Below are 25,633 nucleotides of genomic sequence, written 5' to 3'. Positions count from 1 at the left end.
TTCTTCTTGGGAGTGTTATCAATTCATCGTGGATACAGTAAAAGCCTTTTATGGACTTTACAACATGCACAGTTACGAAAAAGACGTCAAGTATGGAATGTATATCAAGATTTTAATCATAGAGAAGCTCTTACTGTATGGCATGCTTTGCGCAGTCATCGCCAGTGCTTGTGCTGTCTGGCATTGACTATGATGGTTCCTATTTTACTGTCACGGTGATACATTGTGCAGCCTGTGATATTTGCTCATAAACTTTGAAGGAGATAATATTTATATTCATGCTTGATTACATTAATGATTATAATTTTTAAATACTTGTACAATTTACAAGAAAAAGTTTCCTTACCCACGCCTGGCCTCGAGGAGTGGTCCCATCTGCTACCATCTCGTCTCAAAGGAATGGGATGAAAACTTGGCTTGAGGCTTTTTAAATTCAGAATGTGCCACATCCACCTACTGATGTTTGGCTTCTTTGAAAGTATGCCAAAGAGAATGGGACTGCTTACGCTGTCTGCACCACATTTGAGTGAGGCAAGTCCTGAGCCAAGGTGATTGCTGGAGGCTAGTGTGTTGGTGCGCACACTGCTGCATTTGGCCCAGTGTGTGTAGCTTGGCCTAGAGAGTCAGAGTGCAGATGTACGGTGGGCAACAGGGGCCAGGGAGAGCTGAGGATTGACTTTCATGCAAAGAAAGTTGTTCTCAGCTGCTATTCCCATGTTGTCTCTTTCCTCTTTTTCAAATATAAACAACTTTTATTTTACCACACAAGAGCCCACTGAGACAATATCTCTTACAAACAAAAAATATGTGCAAAGAAGGAAAATATATTTTAAAAACTTTAAGAAATGAGGATGTAAATTTTTACTTTACTGAAAGAACCAAGATTATAAATGACGATGTGTTTTAAAATATATATCGTTTTACATGGGAATATACTCAGATTATAGCAACATTATACTATATGTAACATTCATTTGTCAACTACTGTACCTTTTTCAAATCCCATCTCTCGTAATTGCAATTGTCATATCGACCTCTCACAGTTTATAAAACTTTATTTGCCAACGTATGTACGCAAAGCATCACTGAGTGACTTCAAAATGTGTCCTTGTGTCTTGTCCTTCGCCACCAACTCAGAAACCGTACGTGTGCAAGATTCCCAGCTGCACCAAGCGTTATACGGATCCCAGCTCCCTGCGCAAGCACGTCAAGACGGTGCACGGGCCCGAAGCGCACGTCACCAAGAAGCAGCGTGGCGGAGATACCCCCAACCCCCGCGGGCCGTCAGGCGGGGGGGCCAGGGACCAGCCGGGCAGTGGGGGTGTGGGGGGCATGCCTGGTGGGGGGGGCAAGATGGGCCTGGGTAGCCCCGGCTCCACGCACTCCGACAGAAGGGGAAACGGCAATGACGTGGAGATAAAATCCGTCAAATCAGAGAAATCGGTGGTGAGAGAGCCTTCAGAGTTTTGGACTCACTCGAGTCAATGTGCGTTACTTGGCAGCTAGCAACAAATATGTAGGTGTGGCATGATAACTGTGCATGGAGATTGTGTTTTCTGCATGCGGTGTGGCCATATTTCACCTTTTCTGCTCTTCAATGTAATCATTCCCCGTGTGACTTCATCATTTAGAGCTGTCTGCATACTGGACATCATTTTTTTTGTGTGCTCTTGCCATTCCCAGAGCTCGGCTTCTGAGCAATTGTCACTAACGTGCTGCTGATGGATGTGTACTAACTCTCCTGTGCACCTTGCGGTCCATGCGACTCTCTCCTCTCAATAACCTCCGCTGCGTGGAAGCGTCGTTTTGGGAGTGGGTTCTGGGCTCTCCCGGGAGAGCTGTGTGCCCACCCGCTCGTGCCGTGGGAGCTCTGAGGCCGGGCCTCGGCCTGCAGGCTGGGTAACGCCTCCGTTCCTTTTTCTCTGTTTCTGTTGTCTGTACCCCGAGTCACCCTTCTAGCTGCCAGATCACTTGACCCCTACAGACAGCAGTGAAATGTTAACTTTATGAATGTCCCATGATGTATTAAAGATAGTGTCACGTGCCAGCAGCTCTGTGACCACACAATGATCACATGCAGATGAATACTTCAAACAACATGTTCGAATATAACAACACAGACATTGTAGACATTTTTTATGGCATAATGAATGTGGAAATATGGTTATTACCATTATTATATCATAATAATCATTTGTTAAACAGCACCTTATGTGCCGAGGCCACAGTTATTTTCAAGTAAAGATATATCCTGTATTCATGAAAGGAGTTTAAAACACCCCAAATGACAATCATCCTGTGTCCTCTCCTGCAGCAGAGAAAAAATAGCGAATGAATTTACATCTGCTGTGTAGCTCTCTGATGTGTTCTCGGATTCTATCGTATTATGTTGTAATGATGTCTCACTCAACGTGCTGGAAGCTTCTTCAGGGAAGTTGGACATCGTGCTGACCAAAGCACGGTAACAACCAAAAAACACATCCAAGAGCTGTACCCCGCAATTGCGAAAAACCTATTCAGTTTCGCACGCCATATCGTCACAAAATAAAAGCAGGGCGGCTGCTTCATGCGAGTGACCCCACTGAAATCTCTCGCAGATGTCGCCAGGGAGCCAGTCGTCATGCAGCAGCGAGCTCTCCCCATTCAGCACCCAAGAGGCGACGGCGACGGCGGTAGTGGCGGAGGGGGAGGAGGCAGAGCTGGGCGAGGGCACCGGCCTCTGCGAGGTGGAGGGCGGTGGCGAGGAGCCTGGGGAGGATGGGCCCGGCGTGGGGCTGCACGCTCGACGCTCGTCGGCCGCTTCCTCCACCGCCCACCGCCTCGAGCACATGAAGCAGGAGCGGCTGCGCGGCGTCATCGCCGCCGACTCGTGGGCTGCAGAGACCAGAGGGGGCACGCGAGGGGGACCCGGGACTGTCAAGCTGCCTCCCATCAATGGTAACATCCTCGGGACACTCATGAAGGCCTTTCTGGGTGGCCCGAGGAGACTCCTGAATAGTTTTGAATGCATAGAAAAGCAGTTGTCAGTTTAAGAACTAATTGATTTATTGCAGATTTTGTCATGTAAACCAATTGAATATGTTGTTTCTTTACATATTTCCTTTTTTACGATGTCAACAAAATGAAGCATTTCATGAATTCAGAACGTAAACAAAAATGGATCACGTGTTTTTACTCGTTTTCAGTTCGTACTTGTATTTTTTACGCAATTGTAATTTTTGCTTTTTTTGTTGAATCTCACAACACACAGGTCACCAAAACGTCAATGGCTGCCCAACCATAATCCCAGTGAACCCCCGCGGGCCTGAGCTTTACCCCAGTGACCTGATGTCACTGAACCGCCTCAACGAGCGTCGGGATAGCGCTACCAGTGACCTGAGCTCGGCCTACCTGAGCAGCCGGCGCTCATCTGGTGTGTCACCCTGCCACCTAAATGGATACCGCCGCCATCTCAGCACGGCCGATTCCTATGACCCGATCTCCACTGACGCTTCACGCCGCTCCAGCCAGACCAGCCAGGGCGGCGGCGGTGGTGGTGGCGGCGGTGCAGGGCACCTGCCAGGCCTGCCAGGCCTGCCAGGTCTCACACCTCTGCAGCAGTATCGTCTGAAGGCCAAGTATGCAGTTGCCACAGGGGGGCCGCCCCCAACGCCGCTTCTGCACATGGAAAGAATGGGGCTGAGGAGCCGCTTGGCCCTGATGTTGGACGGCGATGGCGACATGCGGGAGTCAAGCGCCGCATCACACTCGGGACAGCACTTCTCTGGGCAGCAACAGCAGCGGCGGTGCAGTGATGGAGGGGTGTGTGGCTACGGCACGAGCCGCACTCCGCTGCCACACGAGATCCCGGGCATCGGAACGAGAAGAGCGAGTGACCCTGTACGCAAACCCGGTGATAACGTCAACCATCCAGGCCTGTTCCACAGTCAGCTGCCGCAGAGGCTTGGGCAACCACTAAATACCACTCATCAGTATCAGAGTCGCCTTCAGGAGCAGCAATATCAGCACCAGTACCTGCAGCAGCAGCAGCATCAGCACCACCAGTATCAGAGATACAACAGCTTGAACATACTGCCGCACCTGCCACTGTCGGACCGCCGACGTGGTGGGCTCAGGGCCAGCGGCTACACGCGCTCTGACGGGAGCCTGCAGCGGAGCATGTACTCGCCACGACCACCCAGCATCAGCGAAAACGTCATTATGGAGGCCATGGCGATGGAGGGAGAGGGCCACATCCCAGAAGAAGACATGGTTCTTCCGGACGATCTGATGCAGTACATTGTGGCTGAGGAGAACGGCCTGACGGGTGGCCCGGGCACCGTGGATGGAGGCATTGGGTACGGGGATCCGCAGCACGGCTACCAGGGCGCCATGAACATGTACAGTCAAGCCAATCACAATACCCTCAATGCATCGACCAGCCATCAGCAAGCGATGGTCACGGATAATGGGTTCTCTCAGTCGCACCAAGCAATGAATTCTTGCCAACTGAGCCCTGCCAATCAGGCGCAGTATCATAGCCCCAATCATATCATGCCATCGGATTCGAACAAAAATAATTTGCCCATCCAGTGGAATGAGGTCAGTTCAGGCAGCATGGACAACAGCCCTGGTGCCAACCCTGCTGTGCCCCACCGCAGAACAATTACAAATCCCAACCTTGGGTTAATGCGACAGAACGAAGTTTACAGCCAATACCAGGCTCCTGTGGGTCCTCAGCAGAACCACTATCAACAGAATCTGACGAACGGAAGCACCCAGCACCAGCAAAATCAGTTTAATTCCTCACGACCCAGTCGCCTGCAGGCCAGTGCAAGTCAGGGCTACGTAATGCAGGCAGGCCCGGCACAGGCAAGCCCGGCGCAGGCGCAATCACAGCACGTGTGTCAAAGTGGTCTGGTGGTGAGCCCAGGCTCCGTCCAGCGGCCCCACGCATGTGGCAACACGCAAGCAAGCCCCGGCCATCAGGCCAGCTGCATGCAACATCCACAGATTAGGAATGGCCTGCATGCCTGTGCACAGGTGGTGTCTGCAACCCCAGCCAAAGGAATGACCAGCCAGAACTTTTCCCAGTCCCAGCAACGGTACATAGTGCCCCAGCAGGGACTAGGTAGCCTCTGCGGCGATCAGAATCCAGCCACGATGATGATGAACCGAGGCAGTGCACAGCAAGTTGGGACGATGGGTGCGGGAGGCCACTCGGGCTACGGCTCTCCAGCCCACACAGGCGTGAGCCCAGGCTGTGCAGCTTTCCCATCTCAGTCGCAGAATCCAGCACTGGGCCTAGGTCAGCAGAACTACAGCTCTGCCCAACTCCCGCAGGGCACGATGCGCCCTCGCCCTCCTGCTTATGCAAAATCAGGTGGAGGACAGAACCCCTTCTCATCAAATGGAAACCTTCAACAGTTGGCGCACTCGGGAAGCTGTGTACAACCTGTCAGTGCAATTGGTTCCAATTCCAGCAGGGCAATGAGGACGCAGGCAACTGGACAATCCAACGTGATGCTCACCCGTGGATCAGCAACACACTATACTGGGCAGATTCAAATGTACGATTGCGGAATGGCAAATTTCAGCGAGCATAACAATGTCGAGGGAGGTGGCAACTTCCATCGCCAGTCGATGAGCTGTAACCCTCACCAACACCATCATCATCAGCAGCCACAGCAGCAGCAGCCTCACGTGACAGAAAGGGATAGCCTACAGAAGCCCACAGAGAAAATGCTGTCACCAGGGGCTGATCAGGTGACGAGCAGCACATCCATGGACATGTTGAGCTTGGAGGCCTCGCTGCCCTCTCAAATAGACTTTGAGGCCATGATCTTGGATGATGGTGACCACTTCAGCCTAGTGTCGGGCCCACTGAGTCCCAGTCTCCTCCACAATCTCTCCCAGGCATCGTCACGCCTCACAACCCCACGCGACTCTGTCACTCTCCCTCCAGGGCGGGTGGGCACGGTCTCCACTGGCATGGGCCTCATTGGACTCCCCGGGGTGGCCCCACCGCTCCCAACAGTCACCTCAGGGATGTCCAACATGGCCATCGGGGACATGAGCTCCATGCTGTCCACGTTGGCCGAGGAAAGCAAGTTCCTCACCTTGATGCCTTAACAATCTGTATTCAAAGAACTGTTGGAACTTGAGGAACACATCTGAGATGAATAAAGGTTAGTTTTAAATGCTTAAAAGGCACGAACAAGGGATATAGATTTATGCAGATTTTTTGATTGAAAACTTTTTTTCAAGTGAAATGCCAAATCTTGATGAAGATTGTCTTGTTAACTGAAGGCCAACATCTATATAATTATGTAAACATGTAATAATAGTTTTTCCTCTGTGTATATAGGTGCACAACGGTCACTTGAAAATGCTCATATGCATTCCTTGAAGCAGTAACACAATGGTCACGTGTTGGTGCATTGGATTTTGTTTGAGACAATGAAGACGTACTTCTTTCGTCTTCAAGCAACAGCAGCCATCAGTACCTGACACTCTCATTTAATAACACAGGGTATACTGACTGCAGTAAATACAAGCCATCCCCAGTATAACCTGAATTGTTACAAAGCAGCATTACAAACAATGTGACTTTTCCACCCATTTGGCTTGTGTCGCACAAGAATGCTGGGCCGCTGATGCATGTCTTACGTGCCCATGACGTGTGCGATGCAGGCACATGTCACTGCCAGTGATCCTGGGCAATCAGAAGGCCTCACCTACAGAGCTTTCATATGCATTGAATGTTCACAATTCACTTTGTCATCAATTTCCGATCAGTTTACATGCATATTATTCACGCTATCAATTTTTTTGAAAATACACTTTTTTGTCATGCATATTTTCAAATGCATATTAAAATTTCAATTCGAAAATATGCGAGTGAAAAATACGTCGTGATGCAATCCACTATATTGGTTTATTGCCTCTGCTTTTGGTACCTACAACGAACGTTGGATCTTATTTAGTTGAACGCTATTTTTCATTGAAACACAGTTGAATCACACCGAGTTTATTTTTTTGTACCTGACAAGCGACAACCTCAATATTGTTGCCAACTGTTTGAGATACATTGAAAGTTAAAACAGCTGCGACTATGTTCGTCCTAAGTGAGTCATCAAATGTTACGCCTCCCTATCGCACAATTATGTGGCATGCAATGCTGGATGGTGTTTATTTTTTAAATTTAAACCTTTTTTGCTGTTCGTCTAATGTTTAACACGTAGGCTTTCGCGACCAATATTATTCATAATCAACGTTTTTGGGTTTAGATCGCGTTATTTATAAATGTGTCGTAACCCTCCACCACCCGACACGGCCAATCAGTAAAAAAGAGTCACGTTGACAAAAGACAAATAGTTCACTGCTTTAGCCCACCGGTGTGTTGAAGCGTGAAACCACAACATTTACAGTGTTGTGGTTTCACGCTTTTTACAATGTTGTGGTTTCACGCTTCAACACACCGGTGGGCTAAAGCAGTGAACTATTTGTCTTTTGTCAACGTGACACTTTTTTACTGATTGGCCGTGTCGGGTGGTGGAGGGTTACGACACATTTATAAATAACGCGATCTAAACCCAAAAACGTCTAATGTTGCCCAGATAATTGTTGAAAAAAATCCAACACCTCCAGCCAAGCACATTCATAACCAGGCAGAGCATGATGCACAATAATTATTTTGTCATTCTTTTCTTGCGAGCCGTTAAAATGAACACATTACTGCAATGATGTCGTTTGAAAAAAAAAACACGATACTTTTTGTCACGACTTAATGCTGGGAATTAGGATGACTAAATTGAATATGATTTCAGGACGGCTTTTAAGAGACTGTCGTTGGCGGAGCTGTGAGCATCACACTCAGCACGTGGGAACCAACGCACACTACAGAAACCACGCATAATGTGAACTGATCCATTTGTTCAGCACTACCCTCAGTTCCCATGTAGGGACAAAAGCCCGCAGTCAATTGTTGAATTTAACACCCCGCTGAGGCTCACATAGTTGCAACAAATAGAGGCATTTTTCCTCCCATCTTTACGGAGGAAGAAGTTCCATTTTAGATTTTTATTGAGCTCTCGGATGAATAAAAATCAAAGAATTCCAAGGCAAAACTAGATGTCATGAAAGACGACTTTTACAATCAGTTTTAGGTGTTGTGTGCATTTCAAAAGGGACAACTTAAAAGCATTGATGCTTTGCATCATGTTTCATGCATTTATAAGCTTGTACTGGAATACAGGAGCTTGTGTTTCTCTTTGAAAGGAGTTATCTCTTTTCGGTAACACTAAACATAAGTGAACAAACAGTAATGCAGAGAGCTGGGATTGTCAGAAATGTTCTCACTGCTTGAAAAATGTGTTCATATTTGTACATCTATATATAAAATGGAAATTTGTGAATGTGTGTCGTTTCGAAATGTTTAGCATACTCCCCGACATGTAACAAACTTGAAATTTGGCATGTGGGTAGCTTCCAGGCTGTACACAATGCACAAAGTATAAAAATAGACTTTTGTATTTTGGGGGGGGGGGATGCAATAATGCATATAATTTGCACGGCAAGTGAGCGGTTACGTCACATCTGTGATGTCACCCGCATGCGGAAGCGTCACGCAGTGTGCCTGCTGGCGTCACCCCCCCCCCTCCGCGTCGGCCGTGTGTTAATCCAATACAAGAATCCAAGTTCCGGGCAAAGCCGGGCTAGTTAAAATATATAACAAGACGCATGTCATCCATGAAGGTCTATGTAACATTGTGTTTTTCTCCCTGAATAATTTCCAGGGAAAGCATACAAATTGTAAATAGGTAACTGAGATGGCTCAGTGCTATTCAGTGTCTTGGATACCTATCGATTACACAACTTAGTAAGTTATGCTGTATTGTTGTGTTTTACAGTGTTTTGTAGGATATTTTTTCAGTTTAGCATTTTTACGTTACTTAAATTTTATAAGTATATGTACTGTAAACCGTATTTCTATGTTACCAGGTACTGTATCTTATCATTTACATACCGAAATGTATTTACTGCTGTGTATATGGTTTTTATTTTGCATTGTTTCGAAGTTTCAAACCATTGTTTTTGGACATTTGAATTATAAATGCACTGTTTGAGTTATCGGCAATGATGCGTTTGGCATGTGCAACAAAATAAGGTTTTTGTTGGTCAGTGCCTTACACTTAAGATGCTGATTACCAGAGGTGGGACAAAGTCATTGTTATGCAAGTCCAAGTCGAGTCGCAAGTCATCAAATTCATGACTCGAGTCTGACTCGAGTCCAAGTCACATGACTCGAGTCCACATCTCATAGGTGGGACAAAGTCATTGTTATGCAAGTCCAAGTCGAGTCGCAAGTCATCAAATTCATGACTCGAGTCTGACTCGAGTCCAAGTCACATGACTCGAGTCCACACCTCTGCTGATTACAGTCAATATGTTTTCTTAAATGAACGTGAAACAATTAGATCATGTGGCTACTGCTTTTATAAGCTTGCACGAGGATTGAGTCAGCATTACTGCAAAGAGAAGCAGTGGAGAAAAGTAATACCTCAATATTTTCTACTTTACGAACAGTCAATGAACATGTAGGGAAACACAGCAAGCCATTATTACATCATGACCAAGGAATTTTATTAAGCTGTATCATATACATATAAGTGGATCAAAACTGATAGAATACACAAAATAACGAACAATCACTCTAAAAAATCCGAGAATAAAAAAGGGAATGTCCTTTTGAATGTCAACACTGTTGCTGAATGTTAACGGGGATGCTTACGACAGAATTTTTTTTTACAGTTTTTAAGTGTTTTACTCCTGACAGCTAACAACAATGTAGCATCATCAGCAACTCAACATTCCACATTATATACAAAACATAACTCCCTCTTCCAGCAGACTGCAACATTCACGTTTATTGATGTTTGTCAACATCAGGCATCACAGCTAAGTGCTGTAGCTCGGTGTTCTATTGTAAACGACTATATATATACAAGCAGCTGTAGTTGAGATTTAAGAAATGTTATCGTTTCATTTCAATGGACTGTCCTGCATTAAAGAAAAAAAGCTCTTGATAATTTCGTTGGCTTCATGCCACTGACAACTGCAATGCAATTGTCTCTCTCTCTGTATATGTACATGTTATGAATTTTTTTAAATACATGGCCAAAACTAATGAAAACAGTCGCCTGCCGTCGTCGTGTGTGTGTCGTGGTGTTTGTGGCAATAAATCTAAATGACCAAAGTATGCACACAAAGTGGCAAAGGACACCTCCCGAAACCATCCAACAGCTGTGACTGGATTTCCATTGTTTGTGCATGCGTGTCAAACACTGGTTTGTCGGCGGTGGTTGATGATTGGTCGCTGGGGTGGCTATAAGGTTGGTTTGTTTATCATCCTGAGAATCCGTCCACGTGGCAGATGGATGGTGGGGAAAGTACGTGGGAGGGTTTTCTGCCTTCTGTTTCCACTCTTTCCACAGGGCATCTCAACCACACTCCCCTGTGTGAATGCCCTTAGAAATCTATTTTTAGCGATCTGCAATTTATTTTCGTTAACAGCATATAATTCTAATTACAGTATATAATGTGTGTGTTGCACATATTTCACCTGATTTCTACAGTATTGGCGTTATCTTTAAATGTTAAGTGTTGTGAACTCTACTTGGACTGGCTTGCTGACAACCTCTCGTGGAATGTTAAGAGGTGAGAAGTTTAAACTCTTTTTTTCCATTTCTCATTCTCCCTCTAACCCGATCCGTCCTACATAATCATCACTCATCGCCAGTGATGAATCACCGTCTTCGTGTGCCCACAGGGTGGCTATAACAAAAGCAAAATGGCACGCCGTGACAGTACTTCCTTGGAGGATTGCATCACAACTTCTCAACCCTTTTACGTTAAAACCCACGACATGACCACTGAACCTCTCATTTCAGTCCCTTTTATGTCATGGCATCAATGTGATCGATGTGGCATTCTCAGATATCTACGAAGTTACTGTATTTATTTTCTTGGTTCTTTCGGTAAAGTCACGTAGAAGGAAAATAATAAAATAATAAAAATAAAACATAAAATAATTCTCACGACGTTTCGGCCACAACGCAAGCAGCCGTCCTCAGGCGGAAAACAGGTCTGTCAAGTAGACAGAGTCTGAATGGTACGCCCCAGGTTTGGAGCGACTATTTATGCTGGGATGGAGGGGCGAAGAGCGTCTTGACAAAATAATTTGCATATCTAGAGGAATTTAGCATATTTATGGGAAATGCAGATATGCGATTAGTACTACTTGTGAAATGCGTAGGAGGTTTGGCGAGGGGTTTAAAGTCATTATGCCCATGCATTATGCAGGATTATCAGTATCAAAGGGAGGGAGTAAGGTTAGAATTAATTAAGGGATGGAATGTTAATAATATGGTGCCGCAGCAACTAATATGCTTATAGACTATACATTGTAATATTACACGATGTTTTATTCTACCCACCCAACTGTATACCACACTGCTATATATTCACTATAAAATTACGATACTATATATTACCTTATACATTTAGCTAAAGGACTAAACTTTGCAGTCACACCTAGACACATACCAGTTAATGATATCATTGCCCGAGTAGATGTGGCTCTCAAGGGCCTAAGTCACATCGCTGCAGACGTAGCAAGATCTGAAATCACTGCAACCCTCAAAAACGCTAAGATGCCAGCTAGTAACATCAGCAAAGGTGAGCGTTTTGAATTAGCTCAATTAAAAAAAAGGGATGACATTGTGATCCTCAGCCGACAAAGGCAATGCCACTGCCATCATGGAAAAAATAGAATACAACAACAAAATTCAAGAACTACTCAACGATGGTAGCTATACAAAAATAAAAAGAGATCCCACCAACAGCCTCGTCATTAAAACCAACAAAATCATTTCTGATTCAACCGCATTATTTGATGAAACCAAACAGTTCTCGTTGAAACCTTCTGCAGCCAGGCCACCAAGATTATATGGCTTGCCAAAGATACATAAAGAAGATACACCTCTTCGTCCCATTGTCCCTACTATCAACTCCCCCACTTACAAACTGGCTCGTTTTTTTTTTGTCTGAAATCCTGCGGCCTTTTACTGGAAAAACCACCTCTGCGGTACTAAACTCTACTGATCTGGTATCGACAATCAAGGGAATTTCCCTGTCCCCAGACGACCTGCTTGTCAGTTTTGATGTGGTTTCCTTATTCACCAAAGTTCCTGTACCTGACACCATCGCAATCATTGAAGACTTGGTTCATCAAGGACTGGATACTGGGGTACCCCCCCTGGTGAGACACTGCTTAACCAACACATACTTCACCTGGAATGGAACTTTCTACAAACAAACTGAGGGCACCCCAATGGGCTCCCCCCTATCTCCAGTTGTAGCCAACGTTTTCATGGATAAATTTGAGACTGACGCCATCCAGACTGCCACTCTACGCCCGACCTTATGGAAGAGGTACGTAGATGACACTTTTGTCATCTGGCCACACGGCCGGCCTGCTCTAGACCAATTCCTCGACCACATCAATTCCATACACCCACCCATCAGATTCACCATGGAAGTCGAAAAAGATGGCAAGCTACCCTTTTTGGATGTCCTAATTAAAAGGAGACCTGATGGTTCAATGAGCCACTCTGTCTACAGGAAAACCACCCATACGGATGCTTACCTAAAACCGGATTCCCACCACCATCCATCCCAGAAGAATTCCCTCATCAAGACTCTATACCATAGAGCCCAATGCATCTCCGACCAGGAACACATTGCCAGTGAATTCAAACACGTACGCCAAGCTCTTAAGTCTAATGGTTACTCCGACTACACAATCCGCAAAGCGATCATTCCAACCATCAAGAAGGATCCTGTTGAGGAGCCTTTCAAAACCATCACCTTACCCTACATTGCTGGAGTCACAAAAAGATCTCCAAAATCCTGGTAAAACACAAGATCCAGGTCCGATTCAATACAGTACATAAAATCCGTGATCTGGTCCCGTCTGTAAAAGACGTGGTTCCAGACATACAGTACCCTGGCGTTTACAAACTAAGTTGCCTCTGTGGTAGCAGTTACATTTGAGAAACCAAACGACATGTCTCGGACCGCATCCGTGAAAATAGAGCAGACTTGAAACACGGTAGGACAAACACCTCAGCCGTGGCAGATCACTGTTACAATTCAGTGGGCTCACATGATATTGACTTCTCCAAGACAGAGGTTCTCTGCAAGCCATCCGGCTACCATGAGAGATTCGTCCATGAGGCGATCCACATATACAAACACAGAGACAATTTCAACCGAGAAGGTGGATTCTGGCTCAGCAATCATTGGAAGGACGTAATAAACCATTTCGGATCTTAATTGATTGTGTTCACGTTTACGGTGACTTTCAGACCGCAGTCCACTAACTGACATTGACTATATATCTTGTATTCTCCGCAGGGAATGAATTCTTTGCTCCGCTGCAAGCTTCCTACCACCACTCTCCCATTGACATATTTCGTTGCTTCCTCTTAGTACCTTTCACGCAACGGTCAATGGTATAGTGTATAGCATATTGTATAAAAATAAATAGTATTAAAGTGTGATGTTTAATACAATGTATAAGGTAATATATAGTATCGTAATTTTATACTGAATATATAGCAGTGTGGTATACAGTTGGGTGGGTAGAATAAAACATAGTGTAATATTACAATGTATAGTCTATAAGCATATTAGTTGCTGCGGCGCAATATTATTAACATTCCTTCCCTTTATTAATTCTAACCTTACTCCCTCCCTTTGATACTGCTAATCCTGCATAATGCATGGGCATAATGACTTTAAACCCCTCGCCAAACCTTCTACGCATTTCACAAGTAGTACTAATCGCATATCTGCATTTCCCATAAATATGCTAAATCCTCTTGATATGCAAATTATTTTGTCAAGACGCTCTTCGCCCCTCCATCCCAGCATAAATAGTCGCTCCAAACCTGGGGCGTGCCATTCAGACTCTGTCTACTTGACAGACCTGTTCTCCACCTGAGGACGGCTGCTTGCGTTGTGGCCGAAACGTCGTGAGAATTATTTTATTATGTTTTATTTTTATTATTTTCCTTCTACGTGACTTTACCGAAAGAAACCAAGAAGATGAATCCCTGCAGTCACGAAAGCTTTAAATCGAAATGTACTGTATTTAGTTATTATATCTTCTTGGTTCTTTCGGTAAAGTCACGTAGAAGGGAAGTAATAAAATAATAAAAATGAAACATAATTAAATAATTCTCACGACGTTTCGGCCACAACACAAGTAGCCGTCCTCAGGTGAAGACAGGTCTGTCGAGGCGACACCACCACGCTTGGAGCGTCTATTTAAGCTGGGTTGGAAGGGGGGGAAATGCGCATTGAGAAAATAATCTGCACATCAAGAGGAATTTAGCATATTTATGGGAAATGCAGGAATGCGATTAGTGCTATTTGTGAAATGCTAATCCTGCATAATGCCCATGCATTATGTAGGATTAGCAGCATCAAAGGGAGGGGGATAGGGGTAGCATTAATAAAGGGAAGGAATGTTAATAGTATGTAGCTGCAGTAACTAAACAACAACGTAAAACGCTAAAGTATAAACCACATAGTATTAAATTGTATACTGTATTACTATACACTACCCTATGTCTTAGAATAATACATAGTGTAATATTACACTATGTATTATTCTACCCACCCAACTGTATACCACACTGCTGTATATTCACTATACAATTTCGATACTATATATTACCTTATACATTGTATTAAACATTACACTTTCATACTATTTATTATTATACAACATGCTATACACTATACCATTAACCGTCGCGTGAACGGAGCACAGAATCCATTCCCTGCGGAGAATACAAGATATATAGTCAATGTCAGTGAGTGGAACGCGGTCTGAAGTCACCGTAAACGTGGACACAATCAGTTAAGATCCGAAATGGTTAATTACGTCCTTTCAATGATTGCTAAGCCGGAATCCATCTTCTCGGTTGAAATTGTCTCTGTGTTTGTATATGTGGATCGCCTCATGAACGAATCTCTCATGGTAGCCAGATGGCTTGCAGAGAACCTCTGTCTTGGAGAAGTCAATGTCATGTGGGCCCACTGAATTGTAACAGTGATCTGCCACGGCTGAGGTGTTTGTCCTACCGTGTTTCAAGTCTGCTTTATGTTCACGGATGCGGTCCGAGACATGTCGTTTGGTTTCTCCAATGTAACTGCTACCACAGAGGCAACTTAGTTTGTAGACGCCAGGGTACTGTATGTCTGGAACCACATCTTTTACAGACGGGACCAGATCACGGATTTTATGTACTGTGTTGAATCGAACCTGGATCTTGTGTTTAATCAGGATTTTGGAGATCTTTTTGTGACCCCAGCAATGTAGGGTAAGGTGATGGTCTTGAGAGGCTCCTCAACAGGATCCTTCTTGATGGTTGGAGTGATGGCTTTGCGGATTGTGTAGTCGGAGTAACCATTAGCCTTAAGAGCTTGGCGTACGTGTTTGAGTTCACTGGCAATGTGTTCCTGGTCGGAAATGCATTGGGCTCTATGGTATAGAGCAGGGGTCCTCAAACTTTTTAAACAGGGGGCCAATTCACTGTCCCTCAGACCGTTGGAGGGCCGGACTATAGTTAAAAAAACTATGAACAAATTCCTATGCACACTGCATATATCTTATTTTGAAGTGAAGAAACAAAACGGGAACAAATACAATATTTAAAATGAAGAACAAGTAAAGTTAAATCAACAAACTTGCCAGTATTTCAATGGGAACTATGGGCCTGCTTTTGGCTAATGAGATGGTCAATGTCCGGTTCCATATTTGTCACTACTAGTCGTAACAAGTGATGCAAGTGTGCATCCGTTAGTCTAGATCTGGTTGGACATTTCAAATGTTTCATTCTGGAAAAAGTCTGTTCACAGACATAAGTGCTGCCAAAGATGGTTGCCATTTTGAGTGCATGGTTCCTGAGATGAGGATATGTCTCAGAGGGGAGAGATGCATAGAAATTATGAAGGCTGCTTGACTTGAATGCGTCTTTCAGAGAGTCACAATTCTGCAGTTCAGCCAGTTCCATTTGGTAAATTGTATCCACATTTTCAATGTCAATAGAAAATGGGTTACGGAAAAGCTGTATGTCCTGTTCATGGAGATGAAGCTCTTTAAGTCTAAATTGGAACTCCTTTTGCAATTTTTCCAGTGAATCCACACATTTTTTGTTTGGGAATTGCAACCAATGGTTTTTCCGCTAACAGATTTTGATTTGTGGGGAGATGGCAGAAGTTTTTCTCCTTAACTTGTTTGATGAGGAGGCCTAATTTTACTTCAAATGCTTTGACATGTGATTGCATATCACAGATGAGCTTCGCCTTTCCTTGAAGTTGCACATTGAAACTGTTGAGTAGCTCTGTTACATCTGTCAGAAAGGCAAGGTGCCATTTCCATTCTGCATCATTGAGCTCTGGTACTTCTTTGTTTTTTGAAAGCAGAAAAGCTGTAATCTGTGGAAGTAGTCATAGAAACGTTTCAAAACTCTCCCTCGACTCAGCCAACAGACTTCTGTGTGGTACAGAACATCTTCATAGTCAACATTTAGTTCAGACAGAAATTCCTGAAATTGTCTGTGGTTTAGTGCATGAGCTCTAATGAAGTTAACACAAGATACCACAATTTTCATAACAGAGTCCCACTTCAGTGATTTACTACACAGCGCTTGTTGGTGGATGAGGCAGTGTATGGCTATTGGATGAGAATGGTTATGTTTGTCCATCTCTTGGTTAATGCGAGTAATTACTCCTTTCTTAGACCCCACCATGCTAGGAGCACCATCAGTTGTCACATTGGCTAGTTTAGCCCAGTTCAGCTCCAAACCATTCACAGTTTGGCAAAATTTTCATAGATATCCTCTCCTGTAGTTGTTCCTTTGATGCTTTGCAGTGCAGCAAGCTCTTCTGTGACTTCGAAATAGTCATTCGTCCCACGAATAAAAATTAGAAGTTGTGCAGAATCACGAACATCATTGCTTTCGTCGAGTGCCAAGGAAAAATAGGAAAGTTTTTTTTTGGAGTTTTGCAAATGCTGATGCAAATTGTCTCCCATTTCTTCAATCCTCCGTGTAATTGTAGGTCCTGAAAGACTCACTGTACTAAATAAATCGGCCTTCTGTGGACACATCTCTTTGGCAACAGAAAGAAGGCATTCTTTAACAAATTCTCCCTCCACGAATGGTCTGCCAGTGCACGCTATTAGCTTGGCAACTTGAAAACTTGCTCGCAGTGATGAAATATTTAGCTGCTTCTGCTTCACAAAAGTATTTTGCTGAGTTGTTAATGTATTTTTCAGTTTTAATATTTTATCTTTTCTCACTTCTCCGACCAAACAATCATATTTATCTTTATGTTGAGTTTCATAGTGTCGACGTAAATTGTATTCTTTGAACACAGACACTATATTCTGGCATATCAGACACACAGCTCTTTCCTTGTACTGCATGAAAAAGTAATCATAAGTCCACTGTTCTTTGAATATCCTACACTCCGAGTAAATTTTTCTCTTTCTTGACATCATTGTTTCCTAGGGAGTCAAAATTGCTATTAGTAAAATACCAATATATATACAGCGCTACAAAAACAATATACCAGCAATAACTTTGCCCACACAGAGACATACAGACTGCACTGCCCATCAGTGCAGTCTGATTGGGGGAACTCCGCTTTTACCCCAGGCTCACACTGGTGCGGGTGCCATTAAAAAGTTAATTACACCTGCAGTTTTGTTCACAGATCGCAGTACATCCCCAGCACACAGGAATATCACTGGGAGTGGAGCCGAGGGGCAAGTGAGGGAGCTGAGGGAGGGAGAGCCAGTCAAACGCAGCCAGGGGAGGGCTGGCAGCCTTAGGCCTGGGGGGCAAGTCCAGTCAATTGGCCCATTGAACCATTCACCAGCGCAGCCCAATGAGTGCCCACCGCCGCAGCTCAATCAGTGCCCACCGCCGCAGCTCAATCAGTGCTCACCAGCGCAGCCAAATCAGTGCTCGCCACCGCAGCCCAATCAGTGCCCACCACCGTAGCCCAATGAGTGCTCACCAGCGCAGCCCAATTAGTGCTCACCAGCGCAGCCCAATTAGTGCTCACAAGCGCAGCCCAATTAGTGACCATGGGCCGGATAAATGTCCTCGGCGGGCCGCATGTGGCCCGCGGGCCGTAGTTTGAGGACCCCTGGTATAGAGTCTTGATGAGGGAATTCTTCTGGGATGGATGGTGGTGGGAATCCGGTTTCAGGTAAGCATTCGTATGGGTGGCTTTCCTGTAGACAGAGTGGCTCACTGAACCATCAGGTCTCCTTTTAATCAGGACATCCAAAAAGGGTAGCTTGCCATCTTTTTCGACTTCCATGGTGAATCTGATGGCTGGGTGTATGGAATTGATGTGGTCGAGAAATTGGTCTAGAGCAGGCAGGCCATGTGGCCAGATGACAAAAGTGTCATCTACGTGCCTCTTCCATAAGGTCTGGCGTAGAGTGGCAGTCTGGATGGCGTCAGTCTCAAATTTCTCCATGAAGACGTTGGCTACAACCGGAGATAGGTGGAGCCCATTGGGGTACCCTCAGTTTGCTTGTAGAAAGTTCCATTACAGGTGAAGTATGTATTGGTTAAGCAGTGTCTCACCAGGGGGGGTACCCCAGTATCCAGTCCTTGATGAACCAAGTCTTCAATGATTGCGATGGTGTTAGGTACAGGAACTTTGGTGAATAAGGAAACCACATCAAAACTGACAAGCAGATCGTCTGGGGACAGGGAAATCCCCTTGATTGTCGATACCAGGTCAGTAGAGTTTAGTACCGCAGAGGTGGTTTTTCCAGTGAAAGGCAGTAGGATTTCCGACAAAAAACGAGCCAGTTTGTAAGTGGGGGAGTTGATCGTAGAGACAATGGGACAAAGAGGTGTATCTTCTTTATGTATCTTTGGCAAGCCGTATAATCTTGGTGGCCTGGCTGCAGAAGGTTTCAACGAGAACTGTTTGGTCTGATCAATTAATGCGGTTCAATCAGAAACGAATTGGTTGGTTTGAGAGACGAGGCTGTTGGTGGGGTCTCTTTTTATTTTGGTATAGCTGCCATCGTTGAGTAGTTCTTGAATTTTGTTGTTGTATTCTATTTTGTCCATGATAACAGTGGAATTGCCTTTGTCGGCTGAGAGGATGACAATGTCATCCCTTTTTTTTAATTGAGCTAATTCAAAACGCTCATCTTTGCTGATGTTGCTAGTTGGCAACTTAGCGTTTTTGAGGGTTGCAGAGATTTCAGATCTTGCTACGTCTGCAGCGATGTGACTCAGGCCGTTGAGAGCTACATCTACTCTAGCAATTATATCATTAACTGGTATGTGTCTAGGTGTGACTGCAAAGTTAAGTCCTTTAGCTAAAACGGATTTCAGACCTTTAGAAATTGAACTGTTACTGCGATTAATTACGACTTTGTTAACGTCTAGCTTTTCAATGTGTGGGTCCGGTCTCTTGTTTGAGAGGCGGTTAAATTTGGAAATAAAGTTGTCCTTACATTTGGTCGACATAGCGGCAGTTATTATAATTGAACTCTGGTTACATCCATATCTATGCACTTTTACACCTTGCTTTGTAAAAAGGAAAACACAAGAAACCATAATTTCAGGCCACGGAGCCTCATTTGATAAACTATATCCCCTATGACCTATACTGGTATGTCACAAGTTTGAGAATTTTCCACCAGCCTTAAGAAGAGCGCTGCAAATGTGACATTTTGTGCCAGCAAATTAAATTTATGTCAACTATTTGTATTTTATCAGGAAAGACCCACTGAGCTATTTCGCTCTTTTTCAGAAGCGACCTGGCCACATGATAGTTCGACGAAGTGGCTTATCATGTGGAGATGTAGGAGGGAAAAAGGGAGGGAACCGGGGAAAAAAGAACATGCAAAATCCAAATATACAGATGTCAGGGTGGGGATCAAACCCACGACCACCTGTTTACCAGGCGATGTATTTAACATCTCGCCACCGAGGCGCCCAATATGGTATTATAGTTTATATCGGTTTCACCATCATTAAGGTGACATGGCCTGGCAGAGGTTGACGGTTCCAATCCAGCAGACACCCTCATTATTACTGCCCGTGATTAAAATTAAAGATCCCCTAGCGGCATGCGCAGTTAATTTTTCTCATTTGTCAAATTGTAAAAAATTAACCCGTAAAAACCAAGTTTTTCACTATAAATCCTTTATATGCGTGGCGGCTAGAGTCCTCTCGTCCTCTGGCTTGAGATGGCTGCCACCTATGGGTCAGATGATTGTCTGCCAGCATTAAGCAATTGGTAATTAAATATATAAAAAAAAATTCCCCTAAACAGTGTAAAATTTTGGAAAAAAAATTTCACAAAAATTAATTGTCACGCACAACGAGTCTGTGTGGAAAATGTCAGCTCGATTGGATCACGGGAAGTGGGTTAAAAAACAACCGAAAGATTTGCACGGTCGTAAGCAAGCAAGCAAGCACGCAAGCACGCAAGCAAGCAAACGAACTTAATATAAAGGATTAAAAAATTACCAGCAAATGACTCAAATAAGATTACATATCGCAACATTGCCTCCGACTACCAAAATCATGGCGTGACCCGCCTGAATGAAAGTCTTGGGACTCTGTGTGGATTTCATGGGTAAGCAAGAGTAATTGTAATAATTCACAATCGGTGAGAGTTTAAACAGGACACTTTGCATGACACCTGTAGTAAAAATAGTCTAATCAACCCCACTGATAATATAACCATAGATGACGATTCTGATTCTCCATTACGAGGGATCATCATTACAATAATACCCTGATACCCTCCCAATATTCGATGTCACGCTTAAGCCCATCATCATCAGTGCAGATACAGTGAAGAAGCAATGCCCCGTGATATAAGGTGCCCCGGGTGTAATGATAGTTTCAGACACGCCGTGGTGTCCCACGCGCTCGAATAAGCCTCCAGCACCACGTTTCCGCAGTCGTCCCAGGACCCCACCACCTCACCCACACTTCTGGCCATTGTGCATTTTTTAAATCCTTTATATTAAGTTCGCTTGCGTGCTTGCTTGCTTGCGTGCTTGCTTGCTTGCTTAGGACCGTGCAAATCTTTCGCTCGTTTTTTAACCCACTTCCCGTGATCCAATCGAGCTGACATTTTCCACACAGACTCGTTGTGCCAGACAATTAATGTTCGTGAAATAAAATTCCCAAAATTGTACACTTTTTAGGCAAAAAAAATATTTTACATATATTCAAATAGAACTCATTCATCGCTTTGGCTGAACGTCACAGTGTAAGAGCCCAGAGCGTAACCCCTCCACAGGCCGTGGTGGAGTAGCGCAGTTGGTAGCGCCCTTGCTTCCCATGCCAAAGGTCGCGGGATCGATCCCTGCGTCCTCCACAGGCGAATATATTTTAAAATCCTTTATATTAAGTTCGCTGCCACGCATATAAAGGATTTATAGTGAAAAACTTTGTTTTTACGGGTTATACTTATAACATTCAAAATAGGCACCTGTCGATGCAGAACACAACGATGCGGTTCATTTTGCGTGACTCAAATCACTACTTTTCCCTTTGCTTTTGTTTAATCTTTCCGGGTATGTTCCGTCTCCGTCGTCCCATTGTTCCTAAAATACAATCTGCACACACGGCGCACGCGTTAATAGATCTCGAGAAGCACACTACGACCAGCCTATCGATCGCGAGCGTAAGAATCGACGCGCCCGGGTGACACGACTCAAGTTTAAATGCCCATTCACGAAAGGTGGGGGGAGGGAGGGAGGAGTGGGGGGGGGTGATCCATAGCCCAGAGCCCCGCCCCCGCCGCCCTCCGTTACGGATATTGCCGAGCGATTCCGAACCTCGTCCGTCCAATCAGAACGCGCGCGCGCGGGCGCCCGTCGCCGACTCCTCCCCGCCTTCACATTTGGTAGCGTGCATTGGCACGCGCTAACCAACACCCCCCCCACCGGACCAGCCGGATGCCCGCTCGCGTGGGCCAATGGGAGGAGCGCATCTGCGCTAGGGATTCCAATGGCGGGGCGCGTCGGCCTTGGCCGAAGCTGACGACGACGGCGGCGGCAACAACAACAACGACGACTACGAGGAGGAGGAGAGAACGATAACGAGAGGAGGAGGATAATCATCATCGCTTACCCTCACGATAACGACGACAACAACAACGACGACGAGGAGGTGTAATAGCGAATGTCATGAGAGACGACCACCACCACCACCACTCCCCTCACTGTCTCCCCCGCCTTATTCAGCCACAACAACAGCAGCGGTGACGACGACGACGATGATAATAACACCGACTGTTGTTGGTGGTGGTGGTGTTGGTGTGCGATTGTGTGCGTTGTGCGTGAGGAGGCGGTGTTTGGCGACTGCCGGGCCCGCATGTGCGTGAGCGTCCTGTGCGCGCTGAGCGGGCGGCTTCGGCCCCGTGGTGGGGACGAGGGCCCGGCCTGCGGGATGGCCTGCAACGGCGTGGCACGGAGCAGGTTCGAGGTGAGCCGATACGAGGAGGACGTCGGTGTTAGCGGATGGATTTTGGAGAGACTGGTGGAGTTGGTGGGGACAATGGTTGGGGAGGGGGTGGGTGGATTTGGTGCGATGGTGGACTTTGTAGGCGGAGTTGTGGTGGATGGGGATGTGGGAGGCGGTGGGATTTGTATTGATTTGTGCTGTCGGTTGTGTAATTGTTGATTGGACCGCCGTGGGGTTACGTGAGATTTGTCAAAGTGGTTGGTGCGAGGGGTTTTTTGGGGATGATGTTGGTGATGCTCGTGTGACTTGGTGGTGGTTGAGGGGATTGGTGGGGTCGGTCGAAACGGTGGAGGTGGTGGGGGACAGCGACTTTCGTTGGGTTGGGTCGCACTCGCATCTCGCAGAGAAACTTATTCATGCTGCCCCCCCCCACCAGCAAGACCATCACCATCTTCACAGCCCCTGTCAGCATAATCATCACTGTTTAGTATATGCTGCTGTTTTTGTTTCTGCCACGGCTGTAGTTGCCGTCGGCACAACTACCACATTCTTTAAGTAGTACGATTACTGTCACTACCTGGACTACCACATTTTTTGTACATTGCTGCTATTACAGTTACCCCACCCCCATACATTCGTAATTACCGCTGTTTATATCATCATCACAACCATCAGCAGCATTGGCACGACTCTTACCTCTATGATCAAAACTACCAACACCATCTTCAACTCTTTAATCACTACTGTTATTAATGCAGTTGATATAACTGCCACTACCACCAATGTCACAATATACAATCATAAACACCTCCATTCTAGCACAGACGTAGATGCACAACCATAAATAGACATGTCTGCAACCGCACAAACATGCATTACATTTCTCACGAACGTACATGTTCTAATTTCCCAAGCCAATCACCACCAATTCCACTCTGTTTCTGTCCACTGCTTAGCCCGCGATGCTTTTCAGTTATTTCATCTGCCCTGTCTTTGTTCTTGTGACTGGTGTATCACAGTGCCTCCATGCATCCTTATCTATGAGGCACAGTCAGCTGATGGTGTAGGACCCCTTTTGACTCTTTCTCCCTCATAATTTGAACATTGAAGTGACATTGGCAGTCGTCTGTCTTGAAATTATAAACAAAAAGCTATTGTGTGCATTGCATTTAGAGGTAAATAAGTTACTAGTGCCTACGTTTGTTGGGAAAGAGTTTCTCCTTCATCTTAGAGTAGCTGCAAATAGTATCTTGTTGGTTTTATTTCAAGGCGGTGTTCACATGCAGGCTGTGTCGCTGGGTAGGTGTCGGTGTGGCCTGGAGTTTCTAACTGGTTATTTCTTTGGGTCTACATCAGTGTAGTAGGGTTCAAACTCGACATTCCTCGGCCATTTTACTTTTTTCATCGTCCCCCCAACATTACAGGCATGGGTGGGACATTGTGTGCCAGTGCAAAGATTTCGTAACCAAATTAAAATCCCACTGGTTGCAGTAATAACCACTAGAAACAAACACTTTGCAATTCTAAACATTGTATTCATCTCGGTGGAATAACAATGTAATCCTGTCGTATAACAAACATGGACTTGACTGGCATTGATTTTGCTTTAAAATCTGGAATTTTGCTGCACTCAGTAGATATAAGCCTTATTGTAAGATTACTTTCCCAAACGTAATGTTTGTTATTTTTTTCACAAGCCTTAAAAGTATTTTGTCATGTGTATACATATCCACTAGACGGTGTTTATTTAGGCACATCCGCCCATGTTGATACTTTGTTAATACTCTGTTATTAAATGGAAATTCAAGTTCAACAAAATTACAGTTACTTAAGGACCAAGGCTACTTTCGTATGCTCAAATCTTTTTCTGTAGTGGTTAAATGTTTGTGCGCTAACTGGTATACATGGTTGCACCCTCTCAGTCTTTGGGTCCCCTCCAATTATGGGAAATTGTAGAGATTTTAGCTTTGAGCATACGAAAGTAGATTTTATCCTGTATAATAGTTTATTTTGGTTGGGTGTTTTGGCATTTTGGGTTACCAAAACGATTTAAGCAACAGGTTATATTTTGTATACTGTACATGCATGTTGTTGACTCAACCAATCAGACTTGAGATTTGTATGTACTTGTGTTTATGTTTGTAAGCAGATGTTTTCAAATGGTGGTGATGAAGCCGCTATTAACAGAAAGCTTCCTAAGGAGCTGCTGCTGAGGTAAGCTTGGTGACATGCACTGTAGCTTATTTTTCTTACAAAAAAAACATAATCGAACCCTCCTGAATAGAGTTTGAGATCATTGAGGCTTTCCTAGCTAATCAAATGTTATTCGTAATCATAAAAACGCATTTGCACTGTCAGTTTCGCATCAGGTAGTAAAGTATTGTATTGAACAATAAAGAGCAAATGGGGAGTTATTCTATCCTAGAATACATAATTTCCAAAAAATCTGCAACAATATAGGAAGAAGAAAAAGGTGAACTTGTGCCGATTCAACCGGTGTGCCAGTACTTGATTGTTCATGAAATAACCAAGTCTACCCACGTACCAATATCAATAAGACATTCATACATTGTTACTGCACTCTTTAATCATTTATATTGAACTGAAAATTAGATTCCGCCCTCGATTTAACGGGTTCGAATTGGTCAAGACCTCAGTCTAATAGGCAGGCTGTATATACTTCTACAGTAGTGCAGTCTATTATATCCTATGCAATTAACAGGTATATATTTTATGAATTATGTAGTATGAGAAACATGACTTAATACAGTACTCCATTACAAATGAATTAAATCGCATATACAGTTCAGTATCAAATTAACTTTAAAATGTTTGATTGCAAATATAAAAAAACATGAATTGCTTCTCTGCTTACCATGCATGTTCGAGCTAATTATTGGAAACACTACCATTTTGCATCGTTACACTTCAGTACAAAGTGTAGAAAATGGTTTCGAGGTTTTAATGTTTGGACTTAATGCACCACATCTGTGAAATGCATTGCACATTTTGGATATTTGCATGTGAAACACACATCCATTAGAAGCTAA

The 25,633-nt window shown here is 44.6% G+C and overlaps 2 protein-coding genes across 6 annotated transcripts in view; both read left to right on the top strand.

Annotated features, from left to right (window-relative positions):
* Window positions 1–7,310, top strand: part of LOC144931745 (zinc finger protein GLI4-like) — a 76,510-nt gene extending 69,200 nt beyond the window's left edge. For all 3 annotated transcript variants that reach the window (XM_078855987.1, XM_078855997.1, XM_078856005.1), the window contains 3 exons: window positions 1,138–1,446; window positions 2,598–2,937; window positions 3,251–7,310. In XM_078855987.1, the coding sequence (XP_078712113.1) occupies window positions 1,138–1,446; window positions 2,598–2,937; window positions 3,251–6,111 (3,510 nt within the window). In that variant the 3' untranslated portion in view covers window positions 6,112–7,310. The remainder of the gene's footprint in view (window positions 1–1,137; window positions 1,447–2,597; window positions 2,938–3,250) is intronic.
* A 14,795-nt stretch (window positions 7,311–22,105) lies between these two features.
* LOC144932081 (F-box/LRR-repeat protein 20-like) overlaps window positions 22,106–25,633 on the top strand; it is a 35,793-nt gene continuing 32,265 nt past the window's right edge. For 2 of the 3 annotated variants that reach the window (XM_078856126.1, XM_078856124.1), the window contains exons 1-3: window positions 22,106–22,289; window positions 22,467–22,604; window positions 24,733–24,797. In XM_078856126.1, coding sequence (XP_078712252.1) covers window positions 22,494–22,604; window positions 24,733–24,797 — 176 coding nt within the window. In that variant the 5' untranslated portion in view covers window positions 22,106–22,289; window positions 22,467–22,493. Of the gene's footprint in view, window positions 22,290–22,463; window positions 22,605–24,732; window positions 24,798–25,633 lie in introns of all 3 variants that reach the window. The other variant, XM_078856125.1, reaches the window with a different exon arrangement.

This window comes from Lampetra fluviatilis, chromosome 1 (assembly GCF_964198595.1).
Source record: "Lampetra fluviatilis chromosome 1, kcLamFluv1.1, whole genome shotgun sequence".
Lineage (NCBI taxonomy): Eukaryota > Metazoa > Chordata > Hyperoartia > Petromyzontiformes > Petromyzontidae > Lampetra > Lampetra fluviatilis.
Note: the sequence above shows the minus strand (reverse complement) of the source record. Positions and strands in the feature narration are given on the sequence as shown.